Source organism: Neurospora tetraspora (genome assembly GCF_033439725.1).
Source record: "Neurospora tetraspora strain CBS 560.94 chromosome Unknown B0H65scaffold_6, whole genome shotgun sequence".
In the NCBI taxonomy this organism is placed as follows: Eukaryota; Fungi; Ascomycota; class Sordariomycetes; order Sordariales; family Sordariaceae; genus Neurospora; species Neurospora tetraspora.
In genome coordinates, this window is record NW_026944388.1 from 607,324 (window position 1) to 620,359 (window position 13,036).

General features: G+C 52.3%; 4 protein-coding genes across 4 annotated transcripts; 3 read left to right on the forward strand and 1 right to left on the reverse strand.

The window, feature by feature from the left end:
* Positions 1 to 2,581: 2,581 nt before the first annotated feature.
* On the forward strand, positions 2,582 to 3,823 carry B0H65DRAFT_251289 (uncharacterized protein). Its single transcript, XM_062822464.1, has one exon. The coding sequence runs from the start codon at positions 2,884 to 2,886 to the stop codon at positions 3,793 to 3,795; it is 912 nt and encodes a 303-aa protein (XP_062679113.1). The 5' UTR covers positions 2,582 to 2,883; the 3' UTR covers positions 3,796 to 3,823.
* Positions 3,824 to 4,373: 550 nt separating this feature from the next.
* B0H65DRAFT_550660 (Arginase/deacetylase) lies at positions 4,374 to 5,952 on the forward strand (the record flags this gene model as incomplete). The annotated part of the gene is made up of 4 exons (XM_062829755.1): positions 4,374 to 4,538; positions 4,624 to 4,750; positions 4,890 to 5,216; positions 5,318 to 5,952. 4 exons carry the CDS (start codon positions 4,374 to 4,376, stop codon positions 5,950 to 5,952), a joined length of 1,254 nt encoding a protein of 417 aa, XP_062679114.1.
* Positions 5,953 to 6,325: 373 nt separating this feature from the next.
* Positions 6,326 to 8,907, forward strand: B0H65DRAFT_251348 (asparaginyl-tRNA synthetase). Its single transcript, XM_062822465.1, has 3 exons — positions 6,326 to 8,190; positions 8,250 to 8,578; positions 8,606 to 8,907. Exons 1-2 carry the CDS (start codon positions 6,699 to 6,701, stop codon positions 8,498 to 8,500), a joined length of 1,743 nt encoding a protein of 580 aa, XP_062679115.1. The 5' UTR covers positions 6,326 to 6,698; the 3' UTR covers positions 8,501 to 8,578; positions 8,606 to 8,907.
* Positions 8,908 to 11,757: 2,850 nt separating this feature from the next.
* B0H65DRAFT_251395 (uncharacterized protein) lies at positions 11,758 to 13,026 on the reverse strand. Its single transcript, XM_062822466.1, has 2 exons — positions 12,708 to 13,026; positions 11,758 to 12,634 (listed from the first exon to the last, which is right to left on the reverse strand). The coding sequence occupies exons 1-2, from the start codon at positions 12,934 to 12,936 to the stop codon at positions 12,045 to 12,047; spliced, it is 819 nt and encodes a 272-aa protein (XP_062679116.1). The 5' UTR covers positions 12,937 to 13,026; the 3' UTR covers positions 11,758 to 12,044.
* Between the last annotated feature and the right edge of the window lie 10 nt (positions 13,027 to 13,036).

A 13,036-nucleotide genomic window follows, 5' to 3' on the forward strand; every position in this document is an offset into this window, starting at 1 on the left:
TCCGACCGCCAGTGACAGAACAGCGATCAGTTGGTCTATTGAGAGGATATCTGTATGAGGCGTAACGTATGCCAGAAAGGGGATGATTGATGCAAGCTATGTATCAATATTTTGATAACAGGATCAAAAAACTCGATGTTAAAATGACTCGGGACTTGTTTGCCCAGCAACAACAAATAATAAGTAAAATCCGGCAATTTGCTACAAGGGACCGGTGGTGGCCCAGTTGGTGGTAGTGGTTGTGGGCTTTAGGTTTGGCTTTGGCTTTGTTGCGCATCAATCAGCCTCATGAAATTTTGACTTGACAGCCAAAGTCAGAAAAGAGACCTTCGAAGGGTGGGAAATGAATCGACGTTGGCGGGAGAAAGCGCCTTGGGGACCTTCGAGAACTGCGAGTGTGCCTTCGACAGGAAGCTCGAACCTGGCAGGTGCAGGCGCGCAGGCGTGCGACGTGCAGCCCACTCTTCTGGCCGGCAATCTGGCAGGGCGGGAAGGACAGCATCCGTGATATTGGCACTCGTCGGCAGACTGTGCACACAGACACCGCCCGCTGGCAGGCGGTGGAGGGAACTTCCCGCTTGAGTTATCCATGTCACTATCACAGGCTATCCCGTTCTCATCTGCTACTTTTACCTTCCTAACCACGACTAACATGTCCCGTCACACATTACTGCTTGGTCGGGCAAGATTTTCCCTCATGCCGATTGCCCGTTACTAGCTCGGCGGTTGCATAGCTGGATAGGTACACAAGTGATGCTATCGCCAGGGGTACTGCTGTCGCCAGCGGGCTATCCAGTGTACACAAGTCACAACGGGCTGGCACCATCAGGGCTGACAGTGGCGTGCCAGTGTCTGGGGCTTATCGACGGGCCGGTCGATCCAATCTGGTGCGACCAAAAGCATAAGCTACACGGTGCATATAGCCAACACCCTTCCGCTTCGGTTGAATTTGGATTTAAGTTCATCTGACTGCATCTCAATTCTTGGGACTCTTGGGACTTGCTTGGCAACCTTGACTCTGAAAAAACATCACCGGCATCTCTGAAGAGAACTCGAACACACACCGGCCAGCATGGATGGAACTTGCAAGGAATCTGGCGAACTCGGGCGGGTTGGTTACATTGCCGCCCATCAACAAACTCCCTGACGTAAACCGCAAAATGTCACCGACCCTGTTGCTGGACTTGGCCGGACAGTTACCGCCATTCACCACGGTTTCACGCCATCACAGCCATGGACATGGCCGTCGCCACGCCTCCCACGCCCATTACACCCTCTTGACCTCTGGACGGCAGCTTTTAGGATTGTCTAGTGGTAATTTGGAAGGGCCAAGCATACGTACGACGTCACCAGAATTCCTGCGATATCCCTCTGGCATCTGCTTCTCCTTCGGAACCACTTCCCCGTACTCGTCAGGACCACAACCTTTGGTCCAAGTTTGCGTCCGACCCTGACACCACATGGAAGACCTGCGCAGCCTTGGTGGCACAAAAGGGTCTTTTGGGCTTTGAATGGATGGACTGCGTCTTCTTCCAATGCTTCCATCCGTCGTCCACCACGCATTATCCTGGCTCAATATCCCGGCTGTAATGTTGGCGTCTGCAAGCTGCGCTTCCGCGGCGTCTCTTGTTTCCATCCCGCACAATGGGAAAGGTGCTTACATACACTTTGGGGGTAGCAGATGCACGACACATTGAGGCGCCGCCATGAGCCCCTTTGGAGACATGCCTCATTAAAACATTCTCTCAAAAGTCTCAGGGGCTACGAGACTGGACAGTCACCGTCACCTTGAAACTTTTTTTTTTCTTGTTTGTATCAACGGACTTGACGATACATACAGTACCCTGAGCGTCGATCTCCCTCGGCCCCAGATCTAATCAGAAACTAATATCATTCATCAGATGTCATGCACGACAGCAATCGGGGTCACAGTTCGGGGTCCTTGATAGCCTCAGCTCCATGACCCTGAAACAGCCGCCAACCCGGAAAGGGAACGCTTTAAACGGGTCAACACCACGAGAAACATGGCACACAAGAGCCGATCAATGCCATGTGGTTTCGGGGTTTCAGCCAGAAACAATCCGTTTTGAATATTTTCATATGCGCCTGTGTAAAAGACCGGAGACTGCGAGAACGCCACGAACCAACTTCCAACACAGGGGTTAGGGTAAGGGTTAACAATCATGTAAGGAGCCGTTGCCGCGAGGTGCAGTGGGTGGTGCATTGCCCACGCTGCTATTTTGGAAACGTGTGAAACATGGAGTGTACAATTTATCATATGTTTGTCTCAATTATAATGTTCATCAAATGAGGTGGATACTCTTCACCCAGAGGAAGCCATCCGTCGCACCTTCGAGATGTTGTCGAATCGCACGAGAAAAATATCCGCATAATCTTTGGTTCATGAACAATTGGGGAAGGTACGTACAACTCTCACCGCGGTGAGCCCGAGCCGGAGACCTCACCGAGCCAACAACGCTTCAAGGGACACAACTGAACTCTGGTTTCACGGACAACACAACACAAGCAGAACTTGGACGAATCTTCCAAAAACACAACCGTAACGAACCAAAGCAACCAAAACACAAAACAACGGCCGGTAACACTCGGCTTAACAGGTTGACACTGTCAATCTCAAGACCAGAGCTACCTTACCTATCTGTTGCGATCCCGATAATCACGATAAGGTTCGGGATCAACCCCATCGAAGGATAGAGGGAACGGGGCAAGACTACGTCATACAAGACCTCTATTTAGTCCGGCTAGGGAGCAGGAGCATCATCGAATCGAGCCCGGCTCATCACCCAACACGGACCACCAGATTCATCAACTAACTCACCCACCACTCCCATCAAAACCTCGCGCGTCACATCCACATCCAAAATGACCACCATCACCACCACCACCACCACCACCACCACCACCTCTCCCTCATCCACTAACCCCCTCCCCCTTCAAGATGCCGCCTCCAACCCCTCTTCCGCCTCCCAATCCTCCGCAGAAGACTACAACGCCCAAATCGACGCTCTCCTGACCCGCTACCTCCACCTTCTAGACGAGTACACCACCCTCCGCTCCTCGCTCTCCAGCCTGCAGGCCGGCATGTACCAGAGCCTGGCGCGAGCGAACTTCGCTGCTGAGCGGGGAGTGAGGTACGGGAAGGAGTACTTTGATGAGAGGATGGTCGCTAGTAGGAGGGTGAGGGTTGGGGGGGCAGGGAAAGGGGACAAGGAAGATGAGCGTGGGGGTGGGGGTGAGGATGAGGAAAAGGCAATGGTGGAGTTTAGGGTTGTGAAGGTTGATGAGGAGGGAAACGAGGTGGTGGTGAAAGAGAAGGAAGAAGAGGTGGATGTGGATGTGGATGTGGATGTGAATGCGAAGAAGCAGAATAACAAGAATGCGAAGGAGGGGGAAACTGGGAAGAAGGAGGAAACGGATGCGGAAGAAGTGGTGGTGGGTAAGGAAGCTGAGGAGGATGTCACTCAAAGAGCCGACACAACAACAACAACATCCCCCGACAAAGCCTCCGGAACCCCCTCAAACCCCAACGATGACAGCGATACACCCGAGGACAAGGCAAACAAAATCAAGAAAATTCGCAACGACCCCCTCCGCTGGTTCGGCCTCCTCACCCCTCTTCCTCTCCGCCAAGCCCAGACCCAGGCAATCCAAGCGGTTGAGCAAATCATTCCGCGGCTGGTGACGGTTAACGCGGAGATGGCGCAGGTGGAAATCGAAGTAAGGAGAGCGAGGAAGAGGAGGGAGAAAGCGGCTGTTAAGGCGAAGGCGTGCTAAGGGTCCTGGGGGTGGGGGTATGTAAGGGTGTTGGTTAGGGTTGTTGGTGAGGCTGCTAGTCAGGTGGATAGAGAAGGGTAGAGAGCAAGAGAGGGAGAGAGAATGGAAGAGTGAAGAGAGGATGAGAAGAAGAGTAGAAGAGTTGTAGGAGAATGGAAGAGTGAAAACGATGGCCTGTTAGTTGATAAAGTAAAGTACCTAGCTTCGACTCTGCCGGACAACTTACCAAAGCAATGGGATTTACGTGAGTGACTAATGTTGATGAAACTGCAACTGATATGATATGATAAGATATCTCGATCTCTATCTCTATCTATCTACCATGTCACTCTATGTCACTATACGGTCATCTCATGACCGATTATCCCCGCTAAAGGTAGCAATGGAACGTTATGCCAATCTTCCCCTCATTAACCTCCTCTACTTATCTGCTATTGGAGAGGGATATATGAGTGAGCGAGTAAGTGAATCGAGGCACCCGATTCTTTCTGATTTTGCTTCTGCTTCTGCTTTTGTTCTCCTCTAAGACGACTCTCGCATAACTGTCATATTTTTTAAATCCAAAGGAAATCAACATCATGAGGATAACCTCACTCTCCTCGGCAGCTATTCTACTGGCTATTGGAAGCCAACTGGTCCAAACATGCCAGGACCATGGACAAAGTGGTGATAACAAGCAATGGACAATAAAACCCGAAGAGCTAGCCGAACTGAAAGAGCTGGAAAGAAAATGGGGGACGGATGTAAGTACCGCGATTCAAGGTTCACTGGGAAACCTAACATGGCTGCCCGGCCAAAGCTAATATGGAAGATACTTGGAAAAAATAGTGGTCATTCTCAGGCATAAACACCTTCGCCCACCTCAAGCACGTCAAGTGTCTGACTACACCTAGCGAGAAGTTCGATATTGGGATTATTGGAGCGCCGTTTGATACGGCGACTTCTTATCGGCCTGGTTGGTGACCTACCACTCCTCTCCTTTCACTGCTTGGGGACACTTTCCACTGTTCACCTACCTAATCTACCTCACCTCATCTACCTTACCTTGATCCAAACCAGTCAAGCTAACAACAGCAACCAACGTCAACAAAAAGGCGCCCGCTTCGGCCCCCGCGCCATCCGCCAAGCATCAAGCAGACAAACCTCCTTCCGCGGCTTCAACCCCCGCGCAGGCATCAACCCGTACGCGAGCTGGGCGACCATCATTGATTGTGGTGATATTCCTATCACGCCGTTTGATAATGCTGTGGCGCTGGAGCAGATGACTGAGGCTTTTTTGGAGCTTGGGTCGAGAAGTCCGCAGACTTCGAAGGGGAAACCAAAGTTGATTACTCTCGGCGGTGATCACAGCTTGGCGCTGCCGGCGTTGAGAGCGTTGAAGAAGGTATATGGGAGGGAGGTGAGGGTTGTGCATTTTGATGGTTAGTTTTTCACGTCTCTTCACTTGCTTCAACACTTACGTTGCCCCCCTCTGGGTAATCTGGGCTGGATCGAAAAGCTGACAACGACCACAAAAAAAAAGCCCACCTCGACACCTGGCACCCAGCCAAATACCCTTCCGCCTGGCCCTCCACGCAGTCCCACTTCAACCACGGCTCCATGTTCTGGCTCGCCGGGCAGGAAGGTCTCCTGTCCAACAGTTCTTCCGCCTCTAACATCCACGCCGGCCTCCGCACCCGCCTCTCCGGCACCGACCCCTCCGATTTCGTCGACGACTCCTCGCAGAACTGGCTGCGCATCTCAGCAGACGACATCGACGACCTCGGCGGTCCCGCAGGCGTCATAGCTGCCATCATGGATCAGTTTGATCTGAACGACCCCGATCCGGACCCGGTGTATTTGAGTATCGACATTGATGTGCTTGATCCGGCTTTCGCTCCGGGCACGGGCACGCCGGAGCCGGGAGGTTGGACGACTAGGGAGTTGATAAGGATACTGAGAGGGTTGGTGGATGTGCTGAATGTGGTGGGTGCCGATGTGGTGGAGGTTAGTCCGGCGTATCAAGGGAGAGGGGAGGAGACGGCGTTGGCGGCTGCGCAGGTTGTTTATGAGGTTTTGACGGGGATGGTTAAGAGGGGATTGAGAGATGGGGAGACTGAGGAGACTCGGGAGAGGGCTGAGGATGGTAAGGCTGGTGAGGGTCATGATGAGCTTTGATCCGTCATCATGGGTTTCCTTCCGCCTTGACTGTTCAGTTCTCCCGGACTTCGTGTTCTGTAGCTCCCGTGGTGACTGCCGAGGCCCATGGCGATAAGACAGTTCGTATAGCCGGGAGTTGTTGAGAGTCACCCCTTCCCACAGGAGTCATTCCCCTGAGGAACGGTGAGAATAGAAGGGAGTTGGACTAAAACCGACGCAGCTGACTCACGTAGCACCAGCGGTCAGACCTTCGTCTGATAACGGAGATTTGTCTGGATTTTGTTTCCATGTCATCCTCTGACACCGGATGAATCATAAACACCCGGATGTTCGGCCACATGTTTCAATTTGTGCCATTGAGTGCCGAGACCTGGAAAGTAATGCCATTGAGTGCCGAGACCTGGAAAGTAATGCCATTGAGTGAGAGGAGTCATGCTTGGGCGTCTTGGTGAGCCATGCCGAGGGATGAAGATGGGCTGTTATCGCGAATGGTGTACACGGTCCCCCGTTATCTTTGGTCGTAATTTGCGGCGATGTTCCGTCTGGTGTTCTAGACAACACAAGGGATAGGGAAGGGGTGAGTCACCAACGTCGCTCCCCGTTACTGCCCACAGCGCTAACAGCGACCCCTTCTGCCCCGCGTGCGATAACCCCACCATCCCATCCCCCACCCGTCCCGTCCCCATTCACTTTTATCGCAGACACTGCATCCACTTCCGCCGCGCAACTTTGTCTTTGCGCGACAAGACAGTTCAGTTTCCAAAATGGCGACACCACAAGAGCTCGCCGATCGCACAAAAAGCGACGCCAAGGTCTACATCGACACGGTCGCCGGCAAGGACGACGAGTCCGCCGATGGCTCCGAGGCCAAGCCCTACCAGTCGCTGTACCACGCCCTCATCCAGAACCTCGATAAGCCCGCGCCCACATACCTCACCAAGGCCGCCCCCAAGGAGGGCTCGACCGATGGCCCAACATGGGAGGAGGCTGCCAAGAGCGCCATGAAGAAGGCCGTCGGCCGCGTTGACCAGTACAAGAAGAAGCTGCAGAAGGAGAAGGAGGCTCTCAAGAAGGAGGAGGAGGAGCGCCAGCAGCGCCTCAAGAACCTTGAGGATGCCAAGAAGATCGTTCTCAAGGAAGATCCTTCCCTGCCCGAGGCTGTCCGCATCCGTCTCAACAACAAGTCCATCGAGCTCGGCGACGAGTCCAAGAAGGGCACCCGCGTCAAGGTCTACGGCCGCATCCACCGTCTCCGTGCCCAGAAGCACGCCACCTTCCTTACCCTCAAGGACGGCTACGGCTTCCTCCAGTGCGTCCTGCCCGCCGGCGACCTCACCAAGAACTACGACGCTCTCTTGTTCGCCCAGGAGACCGCCCTTGTCCTCTACGGTGAGCTCAAGAAGCTCCCTGCCGGTGCCACTGCCCCCGATGGCCGCGAGCTCCAGGTCGACTACTACAAGGTCCTCGGCCACGCCCCCAGCGACCTCGACGCCATCACCAACAAGGTCTCCCGTGACCAGGATGCTTGGGACGCTGCCATGCTTGACAACAGGCACTTGGTCCTCCGTGGCGAGAACGCCTCTGCTCTCATGAAGCTCCGTGAGTTCGTCGAGCTGGCCTTCGTCGATACCTACCGTGAGCTCGAGTTCCGCAAGGTCTCTCCCCCGGCCATGGTCCAGACCCAGGTCGAGGGTGGTTCTACCCTCTTCAAGTACGACTACTACGGCGAGGAGGCCTATCTCACCCAGTCCTCCCAGCTGTACCTCGAGACCGTCCTTGCCTCCATGGGCCAGGTCTACTGCATTGAGAAGTCTTTCCGTGCCGAGAAGTCTCTTACCCGTCGCCACTTGTCCGAGTACACCCACGTCGAGGCCGAGTTGGACTTTATCGAGTTCAGCGACCTTCTCGACCATCTTGAGGAGATCATCTCCAAGGTCGTCGACCGTGTTCTCAACGACGAGACCGCCGCTGGCTATCTCAAGGTCCTGAACCCCGACTTCAAGAAGCCCGAGAAGTTCCTCCGCATGAAGTACGAGGAGGCCATTGAGTGGCTCAACAAGCAGGATCCCCCTATCCTCAACGAGGAGGGTAACCCCCACGTCTTCGGTGACGATATCGCCGAGGCTGCTGAGCGCAGGATGACTGATATCATCAACCGCCCCATCCTTCTCACCCACTTCCCCGTCGAGATCAAGGCCTTCTACATGAAGAAGGATCCCAACGATCTCCGCGTTACCGAGTCCGTCGATGTTCTTAGTGAGTATTCCCCTTGCTCTTATCCAAGGTTATGTCCCCAAGCTGACAAGTATTTCTAGTGCCCGGCGTCGGCGAAATCGTCGGTGGCTCCATGCGTATGGATGACTACGACGAGCTGATCGAGGCCTACAAGAAGAACGACATCAGTCACGAGCCCTACTTCTGGTACACCGACCAGCGCAAGTACGGCACCTCCCCCCACGGCGGCTACGGTCTCGGTCTCGAGCGTTTCCTCGCCTGGATGGCCAACCAGCACTCCGTCCGCACGACTTGCTTGTACCCCCGCTTCATGGGCCGTTGCAAGCCTTAGATGTTGTTAGTGACGACTTGGAGTGGGGTTACAGCTGGGGATGAGGTTGAGGATAAGAAGAAGACGGATGAGGAGGAGGTAGCGGTGGTGGTCGTGGTGGTGGAGAAGAAGAAGAGTTGTGGTTGTTGTTCAAAGCACCAGCAGCAGAAGAAAAAGCGCAGGGCGTCTATCACTACTGCTGCTGCTACTGTCATGGGCAACAACATGAACAAGCAAAACGGAAAGAGAACAATGAGAAAGACGAAGAGAAGTAGAGATGTCAGGAGAAAAACTAAAAAGGATCCTAAAGAACGCGTGGAGTCTGGTGCACGAGGTTTATAGCGAATATTTACGGACCTAGAAGTTTTTGTTAATCATTGAAGCTTTTCGATTTTGGGAGCAACTCAATACGTGTTCCATGTTTGTATCTGGAGTGTTTTTACCCCTGAGCTTCCAGACACCACCTAGACCTCGGGCCCCGGCCCCGGTGTTACACTCGGACCTCCGATCTTCGAACCTTGGGAACCCGGGCTCGCTTCGCGGGGAAGACGCAAAAGAAAGTCACCGCGGAAAAAAAAAGTTGGCGGAAAGTTGGAAAGAAAAAGCAGATGGACGGGATTTGGGGATTTTTCCAGTTTTAACCCAATAGGTAGGTATGGCCAACTCATCTTTCCGAACCGCGCTCAGCCCAGCCGCGCCGGCAGGATGATGAAAAGCGCGGCATAATGTATGCACCGATCAAGATCAAGACCATGCAGGCAGCTGGGACTTGCAGTTGTTAAATGTCAAGTGTCAAACTTTCAAAGTGTCAAGTGTCAAGTGTCAAAGGTATCACCATCAACCAAACCACATCCCGTCATCAGACGAGCGCTCTTCTTCACAACGTACCCACCCTCCATAGTCCGTACCGTACCTCACTATCTATCTTACACCTCACTCTTGCTCTTTATCTTTATCTTGTTGTTGTTGTTGTTGTTGTTGTTGTTGTTGTTGTTGTTGTTGTTGTTGTTGTTGTTGTTGTTGTTGTTGTTGTTGTTGTTGTTGTTGTTGTTGTTGTTGTTGTTGTTGTTGTTGTTGTTGTTGTTGTTCCAGTGCTTCGCAAAGTTAAGTCCGTCAGGTCTAGCCACCACACACAATCTTAATTCGATTTGGTTTTATGTATGTACAGGTATGTGGGCAGATTTGCCTTGTTAGGTCGGACCTGCGTACAAACTTGACCTACCTACGCTACGTGAAGCACTCATCTTGAATGCCCTCCCTCCCAAGCCTGTTTGTTTGTTTCAACATCACATCCGGCGCGAGGAGTCCGGAGTTGCATGCATAGCTTGAAAAGAAAGGCCTGACAGGCAGGTCTGAAAGCGGAGAAAGAAGACCTGGTGTCAGCTGCCAAAAAGCGACAAACGTACAACGTACATACATATAGTAATGAAGCATGACGATGAGAAGCAGATCAGATGAGATGAGAATGTGAGATCTGGGACCGCCCGCAACCGGTTCGTTTAACCAAAATACCTAACCCTTGAGGTTGGAAAGTTCAGTTGCCTCATGCTTCTTCTTCTTCTCTGTTCTCAGTTCTCACCGCCGCGGTCCAGGGTGATGATGTTCATGTCTAACTCTAGAGGTAAGCAGGAAGGCGTCGTGGGTAAAGAGGCAGGCAGGTTTCTTTCTCCCCAGCCGAGGGCCTCATCGAAGCTCACCGAGGCTGGATATACCGTATAAACTCGCCAAACTGGCAAAAAGCTAATGCCCCAAAAACCTCTTTTTGCCACATAGTACTGACGGGACTGTACGGTGCAAGTCCAGTCCTGTACATTGAAACGCAGGCAAGATAGTGGTGGGCAATATTATAGAGCTTTCACTAACAGAGCGGGCATATGTACAGATGTATGCTGCTTGTGGTGCTTACTGTCGGGCGCTCAAAGAGGGATAGCTTTTTGCCAGTTTGGCGAGTTTATACGGTAAACCTACATAGGTAGGAGCAAGCAGTACCTAATATGATTTATAACATTTGCTGAACTGAACGAAGCGAGGAAGCAACTGAGGCACATCAGTGCATGTACTTGCGCCAAATGCGAACTCGACTCGAGCGGCCGAGCGAGCGTCCTCTACTTTGCTCGCCATGCGCTGACAGAACCGCGCAGGACTTCACAGTCCTTCTCGACAGTGAAGCATGTGAAGACGGGAGACAGTGAGATGGTGATCGGTAACTTACTGCTGAACCGCCGTGGGTGACGGACGAGATCTTGATACTGCTTGCTCCCCGATACAAGTCGGTCGGTCGGTCGCGGACTTGGACTACCGTACCGGACCACCGATGGGTTTATATAAGCGCATGTTTATTTGCTTTATATCAGTTGATGAGATAACTAAGGTAGTGTTCGGGGAGGCAGCAGACCTTCCCCGGGGTGATAAAAGGCTGGATGGATCCTGGGTTGGGTTGTGGCCCGTGTAGATGTTGGATACTGGGCTGCAGCGTAGGTACCTTAGCTAAAAGGCAGGGAGAAAACTTTGCCTCGAAATCGAAATGTTAATGGTGTAAATAAAGGTATAATTGGGAAAAAAGGGAATTAAAGGGCGTGAAAGGTTCTTGGATGCATAAATGAAAATGCAAATAGAGGTGCAAATGGAGGTGCAAATCGAGGTGGAATGAGGAGTTGCAAGTGCACTAACAGAAATGCACATTTAAATGTTAGGTCTAACAATTTCTTTGGCGGACACACAAGTTCGTGCGCAATTGGAATGGATGAATGTTAGTGCAGATAGTGTTGTGTATGGGGACCGCTCGCTAAAAGCACTAACACCCTAACATCACTTTTTTGGGCTAAGCTGCTATTAATATATACTCGTCAGGTCTACAAAATCGACCGTCTGACTAGCCGGCGGGCTGACAAGTAGAGAAGTACAGGTGGAAAAGTGGTGGGAATGTGAATGAAGAACAAAAGACAGTATTCCAGAAATAGATAGATGTAGTTCCCTTTTTGCGCTTTCCATCGATGGAGGAAAGGGTCGGTGATAGACGGCCAGGATGTTGATGAGAAGAAACACGGTGCGGCGATTCGGACACCGTCTTAAGTACCTAGCTTGTTAATAACGAAAAAAAACGAGACCTTGCGCCCAACTACCCATGCCTGAAAAGGTCTCGGCTTTTCTGTTCATGGGCGAGTCTAGGTAAGGAGGATTGGGATTGGTCTTGGCATTGGCTTGGGCGTTCGGGCGAGGCTCGGGTTGTGAATTTCGATTTGAACGCCTGACTTGGATGAAGATGGATGGACTAATCGGGGAGTGAAGGTCTCTAGACGTGGACGTTGAGGTTTGGATGTCCTCGGTTGTAATTCGAAATCACATATCCTGTACTCCCATCACCATCATCAATTCCATTCCCCTGTCCAATACCGTCACTACGGGACAGAACTTGCCGCAAGCAAGATATAAAAGCTGCGGGTAGGCGATGGATAAATTTTGACGGCATTGCACAAACCACACAACCCAACACAGTTTCCCCATGGTGGTGGTGGACTATGGTGGATATGTAGACAAGGTTTGGGTGGAAGTCTGGAGTCAAATTTCAAATTTCCGGATCGATCCGCTCGCCGGAGGGGATTGCGATTCCGATTGCGATTGCGATTGCGGAGCGCAGGCGGGATATTCTCCTGTCCCTTGACAGGTACCCGTAGTACACGTGTAGTATCAAGCCTCGGGATGAACTACACGGGTAGGTAGGTATACAGTCGTTGGTAAAAGCGTTGGTCGTCCGTGAAAATGTGTACGATGAACCGGGCACTTCCAGTGGTTCGTTGGTTGGCTGTTCATCCGCAATCCGCAGTCCACCGGCGGCCCACGGTCCACGGTCCACGGTCCACGGCGGTCCCTCGATCCGCGGCCCCGCGGGTATTGGATCCGGAACCCATTGGACTCGCGTGCGGCGTGCGGGTGCGAGTGATGAATGGCGCGCAGACAAGGCTGGCGGAGTGCAGTTATGTATAGACTCGCATGCGTGTGTTAGAAAAGCATGGCTGGCCGACAGGTACAGGCCCGTTCCAAGAAGGGGAAATCGAGGGGAATGCAACGTCAACTGTGTACCCCTTTTTTGGCGTCTCGTAGCCGCAGCCAAAGGGAGGGGACAAGCGGGTGGAGTAACAACAAGTCGTAAATGGACTGGACGGAAAAGGGGGTCAGGCAACCGAATTAATGGAACAGGAACTTGAACAAACTAGATACATATTCGAACCTTTTGTCTTCCAAGGTCCACGATGTCCACGATGGTCCATGGCATTTCCCGTTGCTACCCATTGCTTTTTGAGGCGTGTTGAGGTGGAGAGTGGAGTATCTGGACGGTCATGTCGATTGAGACCGAACGGATGGCACTGACATGCGCTGCACTGCGCTGTACTGAGGATATCAAGGCGCGAGTGACATGCGCATAGCATTGCATTTTGAAAGTTGACAAGTCCTGACATCCAACATTCGGGGTAAAATATATGCGGCCAACTTCAATCCATTGGACTAAAACACCAAGGTTCCTACAAATAGTTCAAGTTGCAGTCAGGAAGAAACCAA

Coding starts and splice junctions, on each gene's coding strand:
- B0H65DRAFT_251289 (XM_062822464.1), top strand. CDS start 2,884: ATGACCACCATCACCACCACCACCACCACCACCACCACCACCTCTCCC.
- B0H65DRAFT_251348 (XM_062822465.1), top strand. CDS start 6,699: ATGGCGACACCACAAGAGCTCGCCGATCGCACAAAAAGCGACGCCAAG. Junction 8,191..8,249: donor CGAGTCCGTCGATGTTCTTA/GTGAGTATTCCC, acceptor AAGTATTTCTAG/TGCCCGGCGTCGGCGAAATC.
- B0H65DRAFT_251395 (XM_062822466.1), bottom strand. CDS start 12,936: ATGTCAGGACTTGTCAACTTTCAAAATGCAATGCTATGCGCATGTCAC. Junction 12,635..12,707: donor TGGACCTTGGAAGACAAAAG/GTTCGAATATGT, acceptor TTTTCCGTCCAG/TCCATTTACGACTTGTTGTT.